The sequence below is a fragment of the Oreochromis niloticus genome, linkage group LG15 (assembly GCF_001858045.2).
Source record: "Oreochromis niloticus isolate F11D_XX linkage group LG15, O_niloticus_UMD_NMBU, whole genome shotgun sequence".
NCBI lineage: Eukaryota > Metazoa > Chordata > Actinopteri > Cichliformes > Cichlidae > Oreochromis > Oreochromis niloticus.
In genome coordinates, this window is record NC_031980.2 from 30,317,216 (window position 1) to 30,341,748 (window position 24,533).

General features: G+C 40.0%; 2 protein-coding genes across 2 annotated transcripts in view; one reads left to right on the top strand and one right to left on the bottom strand.

Moving 5' to 3' along the window:
* Positions 1-920, bottom strand: part of nt5dc1 (5'-nucleotidase domain containing 1) — an 81,259-nt gene extending 80,339 nt beyond the window's left edge. The window contains exon 1 of the mRNA XM_003452980.5: positions 828-920. Within this exon, the coding sequence (XP_003453028.1) occupies positions 828-920 (93 nt within the window). The remainder of the gene's footprint in view (positions 1-827) is intronic.
* Positions 921-10,772: 9,852 nt separating this feature from the next.
* Positions 10,773-22,464, top strand: frk (fyn-related Src family tyrosine kinase). The gene is made up of 8 exons (XM_003453009.5): positions 10,773-11,417; positions 14,969-15,090; positions 16,975-17,138; positions 17,244-17,412; positions 18,694-18,852; positions 20,031-20,212; positions 20,481-20,646; positions 20,735-22,464. Exons 1-8 carry the CDS (start codon positions 11,026-11,028, stop codon positions 20,941-20,943), a joined length of 1,563 nt encoding a protein of 520 aa, XP_003453057.1. The 5' UTR covers positions 10,773-11,025; the 3' UTR covers positions 20,944-22,464.
* Positions 22,465-24,533: the final 2,069 nt, after the last annotated feature.

Sequence of the window (24,533 nt, forward strand, 5' to 3'; positions counted from 1 at the left end):
TATGACCTGCATGAGTCAGCATAAGCATAGAAACAGCTACATAAAGTATGGGTCCACAAAGGGAACCAATGGATTATAGTGCTCACAGACTCTAAAGACCCCAAGATAACTATAAACCAGAGAGTTCAAGTAATAAGCTTTGTCAGTATTTAAACCTTTCATGTAACACATATCCATATGAATGCATTGTGAATATGAAAGGAAAAATCCACATCACAGCAGCTTTAAGTTAGTTTTCACTGACAGATAATAAACACTAGTCTATTAAAACTGGAAGACATCTTTATCACTGACATATTCATTATGTGATATATGTAAAGAATTGAACTGTGCATATCTGACATTGATGGAAAACAAATGAACTCCAGGCTTTGGTAAGTTGCAGGAAACAGGGATTCAGCAGCCATTTATTTGTCATACGGTGTCACAGGATCCAGCAACACCCTGCGAGTCCACAGTGTTGTCATTATTTACTCTAACGACATCAAATGAAGAAGGGTGTGCAAATATCCTGGCTATCAGCAGGCCTCAGAGGGGACTTAAACACTTAAAGACATGTATGTGTGAGCATCACCGCCGACGTTCACCCCGTGAGTCACGCAGAGTGACTGCAGCAGCGGCAGCATCACATCACATCCAACCTCCCACAGCACACACCAGCGTTTTCACCAGCGAGCCTTGATGCCAGTGTAAAATGCCACAGATGCCCGCTGAGCTCGCTGGCCAGCCACGGGTTCTTTCGATTCCAGATGTGTTGCGAGCCAGCGCCTCGCGGCCACCGTACGGTTGTGTGCGTGTGAAGCTAGCCGCGCGCGCTGCACACTCACCCTGGAGGTCTCTTTCAGATGGTAGCGGCAGAGCGTGTGGTCCAGGTCGAAGCCGATAACGTCGCAGTCCGCAAGGCTGAAGTATTCGCTCATTGTAGCTGAGGCTGGGGGACGCTCCGAAGCACCAACTTGGACACAGCAGCACAAACACTCCGAGTGTGTCAATGTCACCGTGTGACGGCGAGGATGGCTTTGCGCTCTGCAGCCGCTGCGCTCTGCCTGCGCGAAAATAATCCCACTAGCGCGCCTTTTCCTCAACGTAAATGGCTGATCACAGAACGGTTAATGTCAATAAGTTGTCCGCATGGAGGCAGAAGTTGAACTCCTGTGTGCCAGAAGAAGACAAGAGAGCATGCAGTGCTTCCGGGTGTGAAACCGTAATACACAGTGTATAGGTATCGGGTAAATTAGGTAAAAGTCGTCCATCCAGGGCACGCAAAGGCTAATGCCTGCAGTAGTGATCACAGCATCCCATCACGTACATATACCCGCACATGTACAGATTTAATTAGTCTCCAGTTGGAGGCTCTGGGAGTTCGCAAAAATGCACGATTTGTCACACAGAACAGACCAAATTAATCATGTATACACTGTACACAAACAGAAAACAGCAAATGCTTACAGACAACTCAACCTGATAACCCGCGTTAAAGACAAGTACAAAAAAAACGGGATCAAAAAATAGACAATGTAGAAAAACAAGACATAAATACACAGAACACAAAGAAACTAAAACCACGAACAGATGAAAAAACAAAGAATGAATAAATCTGGAAAACACAAAGTAATACAAACAACATTCATAAAAACATAAAGCTGTTTTTTCTGGTTGCCAGAAAAATAGCTTTAAAGACGATGAAGAATCTGCTGAAGAATCAGCATATATGCAAAAACATACTTCCAGTTGTGCTCCTTCAAAAATAAACACACGCAAACAAAAAGAAGGACAATTCAAGTCTATGAACATGAACAAATGCAGCACAGTTGGCAGATATCTTGAATAGCCTCTAAATCATATGGTCTAAAATCATGTGTTTGTCCATTTATTCTTCCTCTTTGTGACTATTCCTTTTTTGTTATAAGAACAACCTGAAACCGGAGTGTACTCCACCTTTCACCCTGTGACAGCTGGGACGGGTTCTAATAGCAACACTGAACTGAAGAAGTTAAGAAGATGGATAGATGGGCAATGGCAATGCCAAGGAGCTGTCAGACCACACATAGTACATTGCAAATTTAAAAGAATGTGAAGACAAAACATACATGAGAGCGGGCTTTGGTTGACTTCTTTTACTCAGTGCTGATACAACCACCGCTGCCAAACCCAACCTTAATTTTATCTGAACAACACACCTGCTTAATTTGTCTTACACAGCTACCACCATCCAAACATCACCTGAAGTCCCCTCTGTGGTAGTTTGCCCTACTGTAGGTGTCACCAGGACCACATTAGGCCATGACACATGCACATGCATTAATCTTACAGTAACCTGTCTTTCAATCTTTAGCTTTTTATTTTGTTCTCAAGAGGAAGCCTCTAATTTTTTAACAGCACACTTTTATAGTTTGTTCCCCATGTGTCGTGGATTTTACAGGACATGTAACATGTTCAATAAGATTAATTTTAAATGTATTGGAGAACCACATTTGGTTTTGATTTATGTTTTCCTATTTTGTATATGTTTTATATTTGACCTTTTTCAAACAGAGTCTCAAAGCATTTTTATTTCAACAGCCCTTATTGCCCTTAATTACAAAATTTAACTATGTTTACCTTTTTCACATTTTCTATAGTTACAAGAGGAAACAAAGGCCAGCAGTTAGAATCAAATCGTAGTGGCCAGTTATTTGGATATGTGTCTGATCTCCATCAGGTGGTCTGGCAGTAGACATGCCACTATAGACATGTAGTGAGTGTGGTAAAGATAATAGACAATAGATAATAATATGCAAATAATTTAAGCATTGCAAAATTAACCAAAACTATTGGTGGAATGTAGAGCAACGGCAATGACTTAATAAACAAAACATCTATGAAGTATGTTGCAGAGATCTAATCTGAAGGTGAACAGAGGCTGTACTTTGGTGTAATATCAGTTTGTACCCTAAGGTGGTGTAGAAAGATAGAGTCCCAGCTGTCATGGGATGAGAGGCAAGGAGACAGACAAACATTCACTCTTACAAGTCCAGTCTTTCCTAATATGCATTCTTTGGAATCTGGGTGGAAATCTGCACATGCAAGGGACCGATCCAAAAGGGTAGTTTCCGAAAGAGAAAAGTTTTTAATCAAAGAGCTTGGTTATATAATGCAGACTGAGCTCCTAAGTGAACATGATTCATAAATCCTGGTAGTTGCTTTCTAGTAAGGAAGTCAGTGAGAAGAATGTTTGCTATGTTTGAAGCAAGGAGAACAAGTCGATCGAGAGTGACGCATAGTAGCACTGTGCTGAAAGAGGCATCTTCCAGTCAAGTGCCCCGCAGGAATTAGGTTTGACACGTATACTGCCCATCTCAAAATATGTTCATTTGTCATCATTTAATTGTAATTTTAAATTTTATTTGAATGTGTTACTGCATGTCAGTGTATTCATGTTTTTTAAATACAGAGGGAATTTACAGAGTTTACAGAGATTTTTATTCTTTTTGTAAACATCACATCCGTGTCATTGTGCTAATAGTGAGTGTTAGTCATAGGTCACATTATGGTAATCTTCCAAGCTAGAATGCTTTCCTGGAAGATAGAAATCATGTCTCACCTGGGTATGCTAAAAGTTGCTTTCAGATTAGATACTCATTTTCAACAGGATTAACACCAAAAGTTCCAACTTTGCCTCCTCCAGTTAAAAACTTGACACCCACTCAGCATAAAACATGGATGTTGCTTCTTGGGTTGAAAACAAAAGCCAATGTGGTCGTGGCTTAGGCTACGTCCACACGTACATGGATATTTTTGAAAACGGAGATCTTCCGTTTTGGGTTTAAAAAAAAAAAAAAAAAATCCCGTCTATATGTAAACGCCAAAAACGCCATTGTAGAAATTCATTTCACCGAAACAGTAACGTGGCGCACAGTGTGACGTCATAAAAGGCTCACACCTTTGGCGTTGCGTTTTCTCCGTTTTCCTCGTCCACATGTAAAGGCAAAAACGGAGTTTTCGAAAATCTCCACCCTGGCAGGAGTTTTTAAAAATCTTCGTTTTCAGTGACCGAAAACACCGTTTACGTGTGGATGAAAGGTGCAAACGCATAGAAAAATCAGCGTTTTCAAAAATACCCGTGTACGTGTGGACATAGCCTTGCATTCTATCTCAAGGACACTAGAAAGTGGTAATAACAGGTTGAAAACAGTCTACAAGAATGTGGTTTTGTGCCTTGCCCTCTGTAAACACTTTCCAGATGAGTTTATGGACTCGGCCACTCACCTTTAGTCAGGTAATAATTAGTCGAGTCTTTCATGTAAGTCTTGCTCATACTATGTTTAAAAATACTGGCACCTGCTAGTGCTGCCGGACTCCTAGTATAGACACCTATTGTATCAATTTGAAAATCATAGGTGACATCTTTCTCATGTTATTGTGTTGACAAGATTTTCAGAAAAAGTAACATCTGAAACCTAAGAGACCTCAAGGTGAATGAGGTCTGAAATTGATACCTGTGGTATCATTTTTAAAATCTTACTTCACCTTATTCTTGAGTTATCTTGTTCATAAAGTTGGGTGTCCAAGCCGCCCACCCACTAGCCCCACAGGTGGACAATACCTCATTCAGCTGAGGGGTAAAAACGGTGCATGCTCACTGGCTAACAGCTTATTATGAATAGCCAATAAGCAAGCTGTTTCACATTAGGGCCTGCCCCTCTTGTGAGATCTTAAAATTCAAGATAGTGACAGTGAAAATGCTCATCTTAAAGGCTTCAAAATAGGATATCAGAGTAATCTCAAGTTTCCTATGTCGATCTTTTATATTGCATATATTCACACAGCACCACTCTAGACAGAAGGGTACCCAGCCCCTCCCTTCACTAGCAATTGAACATACACTACCAGTCAAAAGTTTGGACACACCTTCTAATGTCACCACCTGTGACAGGCCGAGGTACAGAGACCCTCATCAAAGCAAAGAAACTCATTTAATTCTAAACATCATCTGCAACAACACATTAATATAAATTATACTTTTATATCGTTTCTGTTAAGAGTAAAGGGAGGATAGTTGTTTAAGTCAGGGTTTTAATACATTTTAATTGGTGAGTTTAAATCAGAGATTTTTGACCCTTGAGATCAAATGTGGGGAGAACAAAACTGAGGTGAAAGAGATGTGTGTAAGATTCTGTAAGGAGTAGTTGCTTGATATATTTTAGTCTGTTAATTTGATGACAGTCTGTAGAAATCTAACAAACTTTAAAGTCAATATTTGGTATGAGTTTTTTGCAATTTCTTTAATTAGTCTTCCGAAATATTTCTCCATCAAGAATAGTTACCCATCATATATACACTGTTTTATCCTGTTTTTATCCATTGTATCATATAGATACAAACTGCAGCTACAGTCACATCTGCTCTTTCATTATTTTCACATGATACTTCATATAGCAGCTATACTTATGTTTCTGCATTAATGCTCTCCACAGGCACCATATAATTAGTGGGGATGTATCCCTGTTTGGAGGCCGAAACCCCAGTGAGGGCTTTAGCGAACCACCAATCACCAGCACTTTACTGCAAGCCTCTAAAATATCCCTAATGTTGAAGCGAAGGTCTTGCTCAGTGTGGGCAGAGTAAACATACATGGTAAAATAATTTTTGGAATCATTTTCACACTGACAAATGAAGCTGATGCTGTTTGATTGTTCAAAGTCTGACAGTACTTGTCTATGTTCATAATTCAACTAATTCTGATAGGATGTTCAACACCACTGGCTGAAATGTAGTTCTAAATCATGGCAGAGCCTCCATTGTGTTCTAAAGACAATCACTCCGACCTCTCTACTCATGTCTATACACACTGATAGCAATTTGAATGAAAAAAATCCTCATTTGGATTCTTCATGGTGTAAGACCTGGCTAGTCATCACTTGTATCTGGTCAGGAATGGCGAATATAACGTAGAAAACACCCTGTGCTCTAATATTCCCTACTTAACCAAAAGTGATGTTCCCCTCCGATGGTATGTGTGTGTGCTGAAGGTTTCACAATGTCATTTCATTTGACAAAGCTAGAGCCTATCAACATCTTGTTAGCAATTATTATTGACTACAACAGGTAGTTTCTCTTTGCCAACATAAAATGGATTTGTCTGACAGCATTCATTGATTTGACATAAAAGATCTCAGCAAAGAAGGAATTGTAGATTTGCACAAACTGGGGAGGTCTCTTGGAACCATTTAAAAATAACTACAGACTCCAAGATATCATTTTAAACAGTTCCATGGAAGTACACGTATTCAGATGTATGACCACTTTGCCAAGACCCCGGCAAGAAGACACAAACTGTCAGCATCCGATGTGAAGAAACTTTTTGTTTTGTTTTGTTTTTTTCCCACCTGTCCCGTTTGGTTCTTTTGCCATCAGAATTATTGTCTAAAGGCAAAGAAAGATGCCCAACAGATTTACTTTACCAAATGGACCATCCCGGCCTTGCCGTATTGGTCTACTTGATTCACCTTTGCTTTTATTGTTTATTTTATTTTATTTTCACTTGCTACTCACAGGACAGCCATGACTGGGGGAAAGAAAAGGGAGAAAGAAAGAGAGGTAGGGAAAGAAAAACAGTGGGGAAGAGGAACGGTGATAAAGGGCAAAAAACAAAAACCAACAAAACAAACAGACAAAAAATACATATATCAATCACCTGGATCACCTGTTGAGAAAGAAAAAAGAGAAAACAAGCAAAAAAAGAGAGCAATATAATAAACAACATCATCGTGATAATCTATGTGAATATAACAGTAAATACTAAATATTGAATATTATTGTGCAGCACATAGGATCGACAGCGCACAGTGTGCTTTGAGGTAGGAGCCAAAAAGGGTGTAGTTTGTGTCTGTGAGCACCCGTGTGTACACCTGTGAGCATGAGCACGCCTGTATTTAAAAGGTTCCTTCATGTAAATGACCTGTATTTATATAGTGCTTTACTAGTCCCTAAGGACCCCAAAGCGCTTTACATATCCAGTCATCCACCCATTCACACACTGGTGATGGCAAGCTACATTGTAGCCACAGCCACCCTGGGGCGCACTGACAGAAGCGAGGCTGCCGGACACTGGCACCACCGGGCCCTCTGACCACCACCAGTAGGCAACGGGTGAAGTGTCTTGCCCAAGGACACAACGACCGAGACTGTCCAAGCCGGGGCTCGAACCGGCAACCTCCCGATTACAAGGCGAACTCCCAACTCTTGAGCCACAATCGCCCCCGTAATGATCTGATAGAGGGTGTGGGGAGAAATAGCCCCGTCCTCCAGGGCATGAAGCAGGTATGGAGGAGATCCAGGCTCCAGACATCCAGAGGCCCTCAGAGCACAAGAGACCAAGGAAGACCAACGGAGGGGCAGCCGCGCCACTCTCCCAGAAAGAGCTGAGGAGAGCCCCAGATGAGGGGTCACTCAGCAGCCGCGGAGCAGAAGCCAGGGGGGGGGGTTGCAGTGACGTGCCCGTGAGCTCCGCCGGCAGCCAGCTGTGCCAGAGTGACTGAGCCCCAGGCCGAGAGGCCGAGGGCACCCCACCCCCCGAAGGTGCCCGAGCGAGCTCCAGGCTCCAGGCCCCGACAAGCAGTCACCAGGAGTGGGCCGGTGCGTACCTGGACGCCCATCCCCAGACACCAAGAACCACCAATGCACCGATGTCTGAGGGCGTCTGCCACTGGCAGGGGAGTGGTGGGGGGAGATAGGCCTCCATACCTTGGAGGGCCTGAGATGTCCCCAGAGAGGTGGCGTCTGATATCCGACCTGACATATAGACACAGACAAACAGGCACACACAGATACAAACATCCATTCCCACCCTCATGCTCTCATATGCAATTGCTCAGCACTCACCCAACATGGAGACAGACATAAATAGACACTGTACACACAATCACACTCCCCAAGCGTACTCTATACCCCAGGTCTAGGTACCCTTGCCCCTGGAGGGGGAAACTGCACCCAGACCCAGGTAGTGTTACCCTCTTCCCTGGGGTGGAGAGAAGCAGACCGCCCCGACTCTGCAGCAGCAGGGAGGCCCCACATTCCAGACCCCAATCGGACAGCCAACTCCTTCTCCCAGCCCCCCCGAAACCAACAGGCAACAGAGAACGGGGGTGTGTGAAGACTCCAAACCTCCCTCCGCCTGCTCATATGTAGTGTTGATGCATGTGTTCTAAGGTGCATTTAAAACCCAGGAGGGCATGGAGCTACCTGCCAGAGAGCAGCAGGTAAGCACATAGCCCCTCCTGTTGGCCCTCAATGTATACATGTATTTAAAATTGAGAGGTGGGCAATGGCGCCAGGGGTGAGGTTGTACACCCTGATGGTGATCTGGATGCCGTGTAGCGTGACCACCCCCAAGGTCCTATATGTATGTGTTATGAGAGTGTGAGTAATGTGACTGTCTAAGTTGTGGGATAAGTTGAGGCACAGGCAGCCAGAAGGGGACCGGGGGAGGGGCTCCCTGGGGCCAGCTCCCCCGCTGCAACCCACCAGGGCAAGGGGGCCCAGGCCCATCCGGGCCGGGGCCCAGTTCAGCAGTGCCGACAGCCCACCCGACCCCACCACAGAGAAAACTGCACCCACCCTGTCATCCACTCATCTTCCAGACTACACAAGACAATAGACACCCAGGCTGAGTTCTTCCTCCACCTCTCCTATATCTCCCCCACCTGCAGAGTGATGTGAAGAAACTGATTGGGATGTTCAGGAACAATCCAGGAACCACCAGGGCTCAAGCTTGCCATGAACTGGAAACTGTTAGAAAATGTTAATAGAGATTTACATTGCCATGACTGAAATGGTGCCAACCAAGAAGAAAGCCTCTGATTCAAAACTAACACCTTCAGTCTTGACTGAAATTTGCAGCTACCCACAAGTCTGCTTCTGGAGGAAAAAATGTGGTTAGGCAGGACAAACCACCTGTCATTGTAGCACTATCAGGCTTACAATGACAGGTATGTTTTGAGGAGTAAAGATAAGGTTTTCAAGCCTGATGACTGTATGATGACTGCATGCAAAGTTGACAACACAACTATACATATATATATCTATATATCTATATATAGATATATAGATATATATGAAGATAAACCTTTCCATGATGACAGTTCTAAGAATTTTTATGCTAATTGTCACATTAAGGAGACATAATGAGCGTATTTATTTATATCTACTTTTCACTCTATTCACTGTAAAATCAATACATTTATCTGCTCAGTTTGTGATAAAATAACAATGGAAAAAGCCTCACCTGGCCATGAAACTGCCAGTCAATTATCCAATTACATTTGAGAATCTGAAAATGGAAAATTATGTATAAAAAATATTTGTAAGTCATTTTGATTCATTACTTTCATTAAACCCCTGGAATTATGACTGAAAGTCAAAAGTCACATTTTGATTTTTTTGGTTTAAAATCCACTGTACAAAATGGCCTAACTCTATAGACTGTTACAAATAAAATGTTACATTTTATAATGTTAGCTACATCCAACCAGAACATTCTTGAATCTGTTAAGGGAAAAACATAAATGAGGGATTCATTCTAGCTCTTAGAAGTCACACTAATGACCATTCGTAAGTCCTACCAAAAGTCTCACTGGGTAAATTCACAGTACTAAAAGACCCTTCAGGATGCAGTTTTTTTTCCTTTGCTCTTTCCACTGTATATATTGTTGAATAAGGAAACCACAAGCATCAAGACACAGGACTTATGTATTTTTCTAAGTAAAATGTAAAGTAATTTCTAGTTCCTATAAAGGAATTTCAACTTAACTGTACAGGATGTGGCTGCAATTAATTTCACCAGCACAAGATGGCAGCACAGTTTTGGTACAGTTTAGTGCATCAGTCTGCCCCAGGGCAGCTGTGGCTACAACTGTAGCTTGCCTCCACCAGTGTGTGAATGTGTGTGTGAATGGGTGGATGACTGGGTATGTAAAGCGCTTTGGGGTCCTTAGGCGGGGCTAGTAAAAGCGCTATACAAATACAGGCCATTTACCATTTACCATGTTAAACTAGTTAGGGGTGAAGATTTCAGTAATGCACTATGTTTGACTGGAGGTGCTCACATCCAGTGTTAGGTTACACGAAAGTTGCAGGGTGGCTGTAGCTCAGGCGGTAGAGCACGTCATCTACTAACCTGAAGGTTGATGGTTTTTCCCGGCTACTCCAGTCCCCATTAATATATCAGTCACTGGGGGTCAAGCACTGTCTTTGTGGTCTCTGCTCTTATATTTATATTATATTTATATTTCAGGTGATGATGAACTCACTGAACTCTACCTTTTACACTTGCTTTACAGTGTCAACATATTGTGTGTGAAACATTTGCTTATCTTTTTCAATTCAGTTGGCTAAATCCACAATGCACACTGAATACTGGAGTGGGAGTACTGGTCAGCTGACCACAGCCTGCACATACAAGAAAAATCTACTGGACCTTATAAAAATATTATGTGAACACTACCACTACTATTTCTATTTCTACTACTACTAATAATAATAAGTACTTAAACGAATTGCCCCAAAATAAGATTTCTAAAAGCATTTTCCCGCTGTCGTTTCTCTGTTATAACCACATTTAGAAGAATTTAGCAGATAGGGTCTAAATATTTTGTTTTTAAAACTGTCATGAATCAGCAATCTCCCACATTCATAACGTGTGACTAACCCCAGTATAAGCGCAGGCGTGACGTCACCCCAGTGGAGAGTGAGCGCGAGCCGCTCCCCATTCCTGAGCAGGTGCAGGTGATTGCTACCTGAACAGTGAGACCGGTCCTCTATCAGGAAGCTCCACACTTAAAGTACCGCTCCCTTCCCCTCACACCGATCTGTGATAGCTGGGCGTGTGTTCAGGTCAAAGACCGCCACCGTCCCAAACTGGGAAAAATAAAATGCGCTTGTATTTAATGGGATGTGGATCATAAAGACAGGAGGACGGATTCTCTAAACTATTTCCTTGTTTATTCCTGACAAAAACAATGACCGACTGTGATTGACGAAAGTACCATGGAGATCCAAAAGAGGTTTTCTACCTGTTGGGACAGTTTTTTGGGATGTTTTAAAAAAAAGGACCCCTCTGAAGACGAGACCGACCGTGGGGAAAAATCGACGGTTATTAAAAACTTGGGCGCTGCTGACAAAGACGAACCGAGCTTTCATTTAAACAGAAATTTACCGCCGCTGCCAACAACTGCTGTGGAGTATTATGTCGCCCTGTATGATTACTCTGCTCGCACAGAAGAGGATCTTAGCTTCAACGCCGGGGATACTTTAGAGGCCCTGGACAAAAGTGCCGGTGATTGGTGGTTCGCTAAAGCCCTCACTGGGGTTTCAGCCTCCAAACAGGGATACATCCCTGCTAACTATGTGGCGCCTGTGGAGAGCATTAATGCCGAACCGTAAGTATAGCTCTTGTATGAAGTATCATGTGAAAATAATAAACCAGCAGCCGTGGATGTAGACCTGGTTGTGTTCATATGAGGCACTTTAATGATGGTCTTCACATGTGTAACTCGGTCACAGTTTTTGTAGTTGTCGTTTTTCCTTGAAAATAATCCAATGGCCTATGTTTGAAAAACCGAGAAATTATAAATAGCAAAGTATAGATGTCAATGTGTCTGTAAAATCTCGAAGAAGTCTTCTTTATATAATTTATCAAACTTAACCATTAAAAAATGTATTTTATTTGAATCCCAAGCTGAAGGTTTTTTGTTTTTCGAGGGGGGCAGCCATTTTTGTTTTGTTTGGGAATGGAGGAACAACTTGAAAAACGAGTTAACATTTTTTTGTTATCATTTACAGGTCAAAGTAAATGCATATAATCTTTTTGAGAGTTTAAGATAATTTAGAGGGGGAAAAATAGGCAATAATACTACAAAACTGATATTTATTGTTCCAAGGAAAGTCAAGTCAAATTGTATCCGCACAGTCATATTCATCTACTTACAGAAGGGTTACATACGGCAGGAATTTTCATTATAGAGTAATCGTCTCATATGAATTGTGTCGAAAATGACAACAAAAAGTGAAACTTTCTCTTTAATCTAACACTTAAAATGTTTGTTTTTATATTTCTTTTTAAAAAAATGCATTTATTAATGCTAAATAACTGTAACAAATGGTCATCGACGGTCATCCATGGAATAGGTTTGTGTGAGGAGGAAGCTAATCTTAAATTACTTTGTCATTTAAATTTCTTCCAATGAAACCCGCATTAACTTAATCGGTAGTAACAACTAAAAATAACATGCTTCCTGAAGCTGAATGGTAAATACAGTATTGTAAAGACGATGTCGTTAGAGTTCATTCTCAATTCTAAAGTGGCAGAATGTAGAAGATGCAGAAGTACCTCAAAAACCTCAAAATTCTTTTGAAGTACTTGAGCCCGTGATTTCAGTGTTTTACTGTTCTATTTCTGCCTGAGATTGACGTTTTTAAAACATTTGCATAGTCAGTCATGTCCCACGGGTAAAAGGCTGTAAAATGTAACAGCGTGTTTTCCTTATCCCTAAAGTCTTTGCCGAAACTAGTTAATCATTCATCTTGAGACCAGGAAATGCTGGGAAAGCTTTACAGGTTAATGATTCCCGTTGAAGGTAGAGATCATAAACAAGAACCACAACCACGCATTAAAGCCACATTGCTGGCATTTCATGCCATTTAACTCTAGTGTTGAGAATAAAGACAGAATTGGTTTGTCATAAATTCAGCTTCAGGTATCAGTATCCTGTGAAGGGTACGGTACTATGGAGCAACCAATCCAGGAATGTGTACCTTTTTCTTTACTGTGTAGCTTAGTTGTTGGAAAAAGATGAGGTCACACAAATTCCTAACTAATAATGGCAGGGTTTTTTTTTTTTGTTTTTTTTTTTGACAAGAATAAACCCAGTTCAAGAGGTAATCAGTCTTGGCATTATTTGTGTCATAGTTTGTCCAGTTGCAAACCTAATAGATAGGCAGACCTGTTCTATAATGCAATTACACAATGAATTATCCAGTCTGCCACATTGTGTGCCTGCAGGAAAGCCGTTATCTGTAAACAACTAAAGGAAATTTAAAGGTCAGGCCTTGTGAGTTCAGAACAAGTCGACAAAACTTGTAATGTGTAGTTTAATTGTCAGTTTAATCAAACCTAGATTAACCACATAAAATAATCTGGCTCAAATGTAACGTGGACTGGTAGAGAGCCTCGACTATAAGCAGTGATTAAGAAGAAGTGGTTGTTGTAATAGTAGAAATCAAGTTTTACACAGCAGAATCTACTACCAGTACTTTAGTAAAAATGGAAACATACAGCACTCTGAACATTTATATTCAGGATATAGTGCCAGTTTAGATCAGTCATCTGAAGGTTCTTTCTAAAGACTCCGCAATTTTAGAGAGAGAATCCTAACGATGAGATGATCATGATAAACGGTGTCACAGCTCAATCAGTCAGTTTTATGACTCAATATTCCTGCAGGTACGTTTATTCCATGAGACCACAGAGTGTAGTTTATTATTAAAAACATAATTATCAGGTGTAGATGAGGACACAATTATTGCCCTCCTATGAAAAATTCTTTTAGGTATTTTCATAAGTGCTTTTAAACAGAGCAATGAATTTTTACCACCACTTTTCCAAATACTCTAACTTTATTTTGGATACTTACATTATTTCACTTAATGAACAAAATTATTTCACAAAAACTACCAAGGTCAAAGTTATTAGAGATTTTCACTGGGATTAAAGTCGGACTTTGTGCAGGCCACTCAAAATGTTCACTCTGGTCTTCTGGAGAGCAAAGGACGCACTTCCAGTATGAATATTCTTTCTCCAGCTTTCCTTAGCATACTTCAGTCTGAACTGAATATGTCTCTTCTGCAGAAGTATAGTTTTTCTTGTTCAGCAACCTCGCAGTCTATTCCTGTGAAGGCTTCTAGGGACTGTCTCCTTTTGGGACTACATTTCCTGACTTGGCTAAGTCACTCACTGGCAGGTGTCTTGACAGTTGGTTCTGTTTTTTTTTTTTTTTTTAACACATCTGACATTAATTTTCTTTGAAATTCTTTGAATTCCACGTCTGCCAGGCCTGTTTGGCACTATGTGGCTCTCTTTGAATTTGTTGTTGATTAATCTCACTCTAGTTCTTGACAGAAATACTGTATATGTCCGAAGTGTGCGAATACTGGAAAATAACCCTCAGTTTTAACTTGATTTTACAAACTTTGAGCATTACAAAGGGAAAGCACCCAGATGAGCCAGTCAAGACTCAAAGAGGAAAACTTATTGTGTTTTTGCACTGATGCAAACGTGCAGTTAATTTAAGCTGCAACTGTGCAGTGACATCATTGTTATTCTTGGTTTACTCTGCCCATAATGGGAATCCCCGTGTTGTTAATTTTGTACTCTGACAGGTTAAACAAAGTCATAATGTTGTGTAACTGTCTAGTTGAAGTATATTTGCCAAAGGAAAAAAGTTTTTTTGTCAAAATAACTTTTCAAAATGTCAGACCATTCAAATACAAGTTTGACTTTTTTACTCTTTCAATTAGATTTTTAAAGTCCAAGTAAGCATAAATATCATAGCTTGGTTATAGAAGGACTACAGTCATTGAAGGACACACACGCAGACACAAGGTGAGCCCATGGTGTAGTGGTTAACATAATTCCTGATATTGGTAGATTGCCACATAAGATTTTACTTAATTTACATGTAAAACATTGACTTCTGTCTGTGACCGTCTTTATCTGCTCAGCGTTGGAAAAATTGCAAAGAGTTGACTCTAAAACTTGTCTTGTGGTGATTTCTTGGTTTCTTTGGGAAATAAATAACATTAAAACCCAAATAAAATGACAGAAGATATATCTGTGTCAGCAGTTTTTATTTTAAGCATTGACAGTCCAGAAACATGTCTTCCCTGCAACATTGCTAACATGGACATATCCTGCTTCCATTCTGATGTCCAGATGGTATTTCCCTGACACCAAGAGGCAGGATGCTGAGAAGATGCTAATGGCTGGAGGGAACGAGCATGGAGCCTTTCTCATCAGAAACTGTGAAAGTCAGAAAGGAGATCTCTCACTGTCAGGTAAGCATCAAAGTTAACATCTCTTTTAAAATCAATGCCATCAAATTAATTTTATAGCTTTTTAGCTTCTGAAAATTAAAGTAGTATAGCTATGCTTTTCATGTCTTTCAAAATGAGTGAGCAACACAATGCACCAATGCTAATAGTCCTGTGACTCCATAAATTCTGTTCAGTTATTTTTTTCACACATGGCCAGGCAGCTTTTTTCCTCTCAATAAATAACATCATCATTTGTGTTTACTTGGGTTACCTTTGTCTAGTATTAGTTTGATTATGAATGTGACAAATATGCAAAAATAAGACATCAAGAAGGGGGGGGGGATGTTTTTGCAGCACTTGTGTGATTTCATACACAAACTGAACTGAAAAATGGGCTTTTGAACTGTTTTAGTCCATTCTGTGGTATGTGACTCCAAAACCAAACCTTGTGAAATATCTGGCTATTCTTCTATTGCCCGCTCCTCTAACTGGATAAATGGCAAGAAGTGTAAAGTTGTTTCCTCTGAAAGTTGGCTAATAAAATTAAATAGGTTACATCCTAAACAGCCCTGCGTATTCAGCCATGACTTGGTTTAAGTCCCTTTTCGGTCAGAGTTGCTTTCAGACTGTTCTAAATCACTTCTAAGTTCTTGCTAGAAATTTTTAGAGTTTGGAACTGTCTTAAAAGATTTTTAGAGTATTTGTGAATATGGGACCAGGCGGGTCCTATAAATGAAAATGTTTCAGAATGAAATCAGCTGAAGTAATGTGATATTGTAAAAGGATATTCTTTCTTAGCAATAAAATTTGAATTACTAACCAATAAAACACACTCACTAGCTGCTCACTTTAGTCTACTCAGGGGTTTTCTTGCTACAGTCTTACTTGGTCTGGTAGGAACTGTGACTAGTGACAGCAATCAGCTGTTTGACTTTATTACTCCTTTAACCATAATGCTGTCACATGCATTTTAGGAAGTTGACTTGTGTTTGTGTTTACTGTGGCTTTTTGACTTGTAAAAGTCTTGTGAACCTGTTTAAACATTTATGGGATGTCACAGTGTTGCTTATTTTAAATGTAGACCATGAAATATTAAAAGAAGACAAAATAAAACCAGAGACCTTATGCAAGAGAATATTTCAAAAAGATGTTGACACTGTTAATAACTGTTACTAAAGGTTGGTCAGCTCTCACGTAGCTAATATGCTGTTGTTCCCATACAATTGCACGCACACTTTTCCTAACACTGCAGCATTGTTTAGTGACTAATGGTTTAAAGGTCGGAAAGTTTAATCAAGGTCTCCGCTGCCATAAAAATAGTTTGATCACTTTATCTCTTTGAGCTTTAATCTGTATTATTTCCCACTCTGTCCTTGCTCTTTCCACCATGGCTGAATTCTTGCTATATTTATTTATTAAAGCCAGCTGATAACCTTATGGAGTATTTGCAATCCAAATATCGATGCTTTTTATAACAGAAAACTAACTGAAAACAAGTTGTTGCAAAGATTTATTATTATTATTATTATTATTATTATTATTATTGTTGTTATTATTATTATTATTATTATTGTCTTTTGCTTACCACTTTAAAAAAAATGTATTGCTGCTACAAACATACTTATCATTCTTCTGATAAAACTCCTATAATACTACTACTACTACTACTACTACTACTACTACTACTAATAATAATAATTTTAAGTTAAGAAATATAACTAGTCAGTCTAGAAAGTCTCATGCATTTCCTGTAAGGGTCATTACATCGCCAGTCATCAATTTATCTGTCCCATATTACAGACTCTGATTCATTTTGATAATAAGAAAGACCAATAAAAGTTTCAGACTATTATCTTTAATAGTGTTTGAGATGTTCAAATGTTGCCTTATTGACTTATTTTTCAGTGCTTGACAGTGGGAGGGTGAAGCATTACAAGCTGAGAAAACTGGACAATGGCCACTACTACGTGTCAAGGACCAAATCCTTTCAAACACTGAAGGAGTTAGTGGAACATTACTCCCGACAGTCTGATGGCCTCTGCGCACGTCTGGGTGAGCCATGCAAAAAGGTAAAAAACAAACCAAAAAACTATGCTGTATTGTATTGTATATGTATTTATTTATCTAATTAATTAATTAATTAATTTTAAACCTGTGACTCTTTCTGTCTGCAGATAGAAGTTCCACAGACTTATGGTCTGTCCTACAACACAGTGGATCAATGGGAAATCAATCGTAGCTCCATCAAGCTACTGAAAAAGCTTGGAGCGGGACAGTTTGGTGAGGTCTTTGAAGGATTATGGAATGAAACCACATCAGTTGCCGTGAAGACTCTCAAACCAGGTACACAAAACGACACACACTCGTCAGAATAGGGCTGCTCTTAAAAACTACAAAAAGAGTGATTCATTTAAAGAAACTGTTAATCAACTGATGAAGGTGTCATCAAATTATTAAACCAATAATAAGCTATTTATCATTAGCACTTGAGTACTACATGCTTCTAGATACTAGAGCTAATAATGAAAATGGTAAACGACCCACACGCACCTGGCCATCCACATGATGTAAAGCAAAATGGGATTCATTAGACCAGGCTACCTTCTTCCATTCCTCCGTGGTCAGGTTCTGATGTTCATGCGCCCATTGTTGGTGCTTTGAGGGGTTTACAGGGGTCAGCATGGGAACTCTCACTGTTCTGTAGCAATGCAGCCCTGTACACAGTATACTGTGATACACTGTGCATTCTGACATCTTGAACCAGCATAAATTTTTTTTCAGTAATGTGAGCTACAGTAGCTCGACCACGAGCCAGCCTTCACTCCCAGGGTCATGGGCCACTTTTCCGGCCCATGACCCTGGTCACTGGTTCACCACTCGTCTTTCTTTGGACCACTATTGACTAGGAACACCCCATAAGAGCTACAAATTATCATTGCTCTGACAAAGTCATATTGAAATCATAATTTGGCTCTTGTCAAACTTGCTCAAATCCTTATGCTTCGCCATTTTTCCTGCTTCAAACACATCAAATTTGAGGAAAAAATGTTCCTTTGCATCCACTAAAAGGTACTATGATGAAGAGAGAATCGGTGTTATTCACTTCACTTGCCAGTGCTCATAAAGATATGCCTTTTGTCTTTTTATGTGACTGCTAATTGGTGTATTGTTGCCGAAGTATTCACTCACCCATCCCAATGATTGAATTCAAGTTTTACAGTGACTTCCATGGCCACAGCTGTATAAAATCAAACACCTACAAATTGGGTGGGCTGACATGATCTTCAAACCTATGGATTGAGAATGGGATATCACTCAAGTTCATATGCATGAAAGCTTCTTAGAAGATTCCCTTAACATCCCAATTAGCTGTAGGTTTTGATGGAAAGATGCCCACTGGCACCCATCTGAAAATAGCCTATAATAAATATTATTAGCTAATATGTCTGAAAGTAAAGTCAAATGTATCTGAAAAAGAAGTTGTATTTGTTGACAGAGACGTTAGCAGTGCTAGGTTCAACAAAAATGACCATGTTTCTAAACTGGTTTGAGTGCCAGTATACAAACACAACCATACATCCTGTATATCAGCTAAAAAATGAAATCGCTGCACACCTCTGACAGGCACCATGGATGCCGAGGACTTCCTGAGAGAGGCTCAGATCATGAAGAGGCTGCGGCACCCCAAGCTGATTCAGCTGTATGCCGTTTGCACCTTGGAGGAGCCCATCTACATAATCACAGAGCTGATGACAAATGGCAGCCTATTGGAATACCTTCAAAGTAAGACAGCCACACTCTTTATTTTGCACCTGTGATCCTGAACAGCCTCTGCTTTATGACAGGGCAGAGTCCAACGCTGCTGCTGTTGTTGTTCTTTAAAAACTCATCATCAGTGAGAGGCCATGGTGTCGAGATTTTAATCCTTTAGTAACAGATCAGATGCATTGTGTACAAAATATAGAACATACAAAAGAAACGTATCATTGTCTTGGATTGTTAGACTTCAAATCTGCTTAAAGGAAGTAGGTTGATGATGGCAATCTTACTGAGGAGTGACTCATTCTGCTCTGCTGTAAATGGACAATTACAAGTTATCTACTGGCCTGTAATATATGGCAGATTATCACTGTGTTCTTTTGTTTTCCTTGATTTACAGCAGATTAGCAGGAGTCATCTAAGGTTCTAGGTTAGTTAGAGGTTTGTAATTATTAGAAATTTTATGTATTTGTGTTTGATGGTTTTGACTGAAGAGATCAGATGTTAACTGTAAGGTACATCTCCCATGAGGTAAAGATAACTGAGTGAGCGGTGAAAGAGTTGTTGTTATGTTGGTTAATATATCCTGATTTATTGATTTGGTCTATTTGAGCTGCTGGACACGTGAGAGTAGTCTGTGTCAAAAAGCACACTCCTGAAGGCCATTACAGAACACATTGCATTTTTGTGGTTAATTCATCCTAGAAAACGATTGGGTGGGGAAGAAATTAAGAAGACATCAAACCAAGATGAGCTAGTCCTGATGTTTCTAAACAAGAAAAGAAAGAAACTGATATTCTGGGTTCGTCCAGTTCCCCAGAGAAGACAGCAGCAGGGAAAATTTTATGGTTATATCCAGGAGTTAAAGCTTTATCCCAACTGCTTTTGTATGCATCTAAGCAGGGCAGTTTGAACTCTTGTTGGCAGAGTTGGGACCACATGTGAGGAGACAGAGAAATGAAATTCTCTGAAGTCTGATAGAAATTACCACAGAGACAGCAGTTGGAACGAAGAATCTGTTACTGTCAAAGTGACAGACTGAAATGGATACATTCTTGGAGAAGCTAGCATTCTCTACTAAATATACTTGCTTCCTTACTGGCATGCTTCGTTTTAAGAAAAAAAGAAAGGAAAAAAAAGTGTGTGTGTGTGTGTGTGTGTGGGATTGTGACCAGCAACTTGGCTTTCTCTTTGGATTACAGAGGATAAAGGTAGAACACTGCGTATCTCAGATCAAATTGAGATGGCTGCACAGGTGGCATCAGGCATGGCTTTTCTGGAGTTACAGAACTACATCCACAGAGACCTGGCAGCCAGAAATGTCCTAGTGGGCGAGAACAACATCTGCAAGGTGGCTGACTTTGGCCTGGCCAGGGTTTTCATGGTGAGTGTAAAATTGAAATTGGTATTCTGTGCTTTCATGATCCTGTTCCACTCCATTCCATTCATATGTCCTGAACTTGAGAAAACCTGCATTCTTTACTAAATGTACTTGCTTGCTTACAGGTATAACTTGTAAATATTCCTCAAACTAATCCACAGAATCAGTTATACCAATGTCAGGATCACATCAGATATTTGTACTGCAGGAATGGACTGATGTGCTGTGATGATCACTTTTGGCTGGATCTTTGTGCTTTTTTTGTTTGCAGAAAGAAAGCGAAAATGTGTATGAAGCCAAAGAAGGAACTAAATTCCCTGTAAAATGGACCGCTCCAGAGGCCATTCATGACAACAGGTTCACTATCAAATCTGATGTTTGGTCCTTTGGAATTTTGCTGTATGAGATTGTGACATTTGGCCAGATGCCGTACCCAGGTGAGACTTCATTTCTATCAGATACTAAGATCTAGCAAGAATTCCAGCTTGTAAGATTAGTACTAATGTGCTTCTGTGATTCTTTCAGCAATGACAAACTTTCAGGTGGTCCAGAAACTGGCTGAGGGCTACAGAATGCCATGCCCTGCAAACTGCCCCAAAGTCTTGTATGACATTATGAAGGACTGCTGGAAGGAAAACGAACAGACCCGGCCTACATTTGAGACCCTGCAGTGGAAGCTGGAGGACTACTTTGAACAGGATGTGACGTCCTATGATGATGCCACTCGTTATTAGCACAACTGCCAGGGTGTGATATTAGAAAAACAAATAACAAAATCCTCTTACAAAATCGTGAATATACTGACTGGTTAATGTAATATAAAAGGTCTAAATTGGAAAGCAGAATGGAGCTGGTGACAGCACTCCTAGTCTTGTTTTGTTTGAGAAATGAACGCACTCAAATGCGTAACATGCGTGTCTAACCTAATTCCTACAGAGCGCTTGACTCTTTCAGCACAGCATTACGTTGCTCTCGATTAACTGGTTCAGCTTGCTTGAAGCATAGCACACATTCTTTCCACTGACGACTTGCCGAGCCATTGCCATGACAGGAGTAATGAGTCATGTTCACTTAGAAGCTCAGTCTGCTTTACCCAAAGTCTTGCTGTCTTGGAGGGAGTAGCAGGCACTGCCATTTTATCACATTTATTGTTGTTGTTGGGGTTCTAGGACTGCAACCAAAGTTGTGGTCACTAATAAGACAAGTTAACCAAGCTTTTTAACTACAAGCTTTTCTCCTTAGAAATTCTAACAGCTGCTACAAAATGGTGACAAATAAAAGGAAGATGGGTGTGGGAGTCCTGCAGATGTCCTGAAAGAAACCCCCTGCATACATTGTTAAGTCATGTTTCCAAAATAACCACTACTAACAGTGCTAAATTGTGCTGCATTTAACCATTAACATAGTCACACATAGCCATGCTGGCTGTTATTTTGTTCACACTGAAAGCAAATAATGTAAACGGAAGCACAAAATTAGCTACTTTAGTCTAGTTTGGTTTATTTATTTTTTCTCCCCCCATAATGTACTGTGAATTTTAATCAGTCTGCTATCATCGTTGTTAAAGCTAGATTTGTGAACAATCAGTTATTTGCATGCACTTTTTTCTCCTTTATGCACCTACAGTATCATCACACCTGTCTGCTTCACACTTCTGCTCGTTCATTGTACGACGGTTTGATGCTCTGTGACTGAAAAATGTGATTTTTGATTCTGTTCACACTGCTCTCAGATCTGTGGGGTCTTTCTTGTTAATGGAAGCTGCGACAACAAATTGACTGCACAAACAATCACTTTCTTGATACATTTACTAAACCAGTTAAACTGGTGTTTTAGCTAATGTTGATTTTTTTTTTTCAGTTTTTTTTGTATGTTTTCAGTGTCATGCGTAAATTCTTGTTAATTGTACATTGTAATCTTGACAGTGTTTATATATAATCATATTGTATTTTAACTTAATTATCCTTAAGCCTAATATAATTAAATGAACTCTATTTAGTATGATTTGCTTGGGTTTTTGAATTTTACACTAATAGGACAATGAAAGTCTGACATCGGAGTGACATAATATCCGACATATTAAACCTTTTTTCCTGTGCTTTCGATGCATGGCAGTGATGGTCTCTGGAGTCTGAATGTGTTGTCCTTTGTCTGTCAGAGAACCTAGCCAGTTCTTTTGTGTCATTGTGTGCTGTGTACTTTTATTACTTGGTTGGGATTATACCTCTTTGAAGAGAAAAGACAAGTTTCCATAACCTATATTAAATACTGTAGAATGGAGGCTTGATGCCTGTACTATGAAAAGGAGTTTGGGCTAATCCAGGAAATCTAAGGATTAACAGCATTAGAAAGGTGGTTTGCCTCTCACCAGGATCCATTGCCATAGGTATATATGCGTCACATTCAACCCTAGAATTTCTGTAGTATGAAGGTCCTTAATTTAAGGGGTAATTTAATGAAACAGTAGATTATAATCCAGCAGAATCTCCTATGTCCTAATGTTAGCGTTATGCTGATTAAGCCTGTTAACTTATGCAGTCGTCGGTTTGTTAGTTCTGCTTCCTGGATTCAAATAGGATGATTAGGTGATAGAACTTCAAATGCACAAACACCAATACAGTGATTTTAACATTGCTTAGATGACTACACAGTGTCTTTCCTGTTACGTTCACGCCGCAGCTTTGGCTAAAGCAACTATGCCACTTGGAAGAATATGTTATGAGGTAGGCTTGTTCTAGATAGGAAGATTTGTTTAAAATAAATCACTATGTTGCCTGGAGTTTTGTGATTGGTGACATTCTGCCAACACCACCCCTTTTATGTGAAAAGGCTAGTTGCTAGAGTAATAAACTGTGGATTACCTTGATCAGCCCTTCTGACATTAGGGTAAATGATATTTCGTATGTGGTACAGAGCTCTGCTGTAAGGTTAGTCTCAGGATGCACTTAATAACAGAAAAGAATGGGTCAACACATTGGAGGTTCTCATTGTGTGGACATTTTATGTAACAGGAAGCTTCATTGTTCACACTGTCTATTGTCAGTATATATTATATTTTATTCATATCCACACTGCCTACCAGTTTTTCACCTTTGAAAAAAGTTGCAACTTACCCAGAATTCATTGTCCCATACATCAACTTGTAAAAACTATTATAGAATAGAGTTGCTAAACAGGTCTCTGTTCAGGGTGCCTCTCACCCTGTGACATTTGGGACATTAACTCTGTTAACCCTGTGGTATGGTGATGCAGTGGTTAGCACTGTTACCCCACAGCAAGAAGGTCCTGGGTTCAAATCCAGAGTTAGGGTCTTTCTGTGACAAGTTTTTGTGTTCTACCTGTGTCCAAGACATCCACGGGGTTCCAGTACCCCCTCAACAACCCTGAATTGGCTAAGTGGAAGGAGATGGATGGACTCTCTACACCATCTCATGGTTCAAAATGGTATCGCACACCGGCTATAGTTCAATTTCAGTAAATAAACTAGTGTTATGAACAAATCTGAATACTGTCAAAAAGTTCATGTTTTACATGATTTAATTAAAAAAAAAATGTAAATGAATATTCTGTTTTCATTATGCATGCAAGTACAAACTGTATAAATACCGTGTATCTTACTCTAATTCAGTACACATAAACGCTGTCATGGGAAAGACTGATGACTTGACTTGGCATCAAAGTCCTAGAATCTGGAGGAAGAGCTGAGAAGGACAGAAACCAAGGTGTTTGAAGTGCAGTGTCTAGTTCCTGCAGTCTCTGATGATTTGGGTGCCATGTTATATTCTTATGTTGGCTGGTCCAAAGTCAATGCAGCTGTCTACTTGGAGATTTTAGAGCGCTTTATGTTTCCATTTGGTGATCAACTTTCTAAAGATCCAAGTTTCCTTTTTTAGTAGGACTCAGCACCTACCCATACTACCAGGGCTACTACCAATTCATCATATTACTGTTCATGATTGGCCAACTCCCCTGACCTGAACCCTGCAGAAAGCATGTGAAGTATTGTCAAGGGGAAGATGAGATACACCTGAGCCAAAAACACAGATGAGCAGAACACTACTATTTAACCCACCTAAGCTTCAGAAACACCTCAGTAGTGCGATAAGCTGATTGCATCCATGTTGCACTACAATGAGGTCTTCTGTTTACTCTGTTCTTTTTAATGGATGTTTTTTTTTTTTTGAGTTACTGCTGCCATCCTATCAGGTACAAGCAATCTCATCATTCTTATCTGAACTGTGGCACCAATAAGGATGTCACATTCAGTGTCAGTTAAATCACTGTTCTTTGCCATTCTGATGATCAGTTTGAGCTTCAGCAGGTC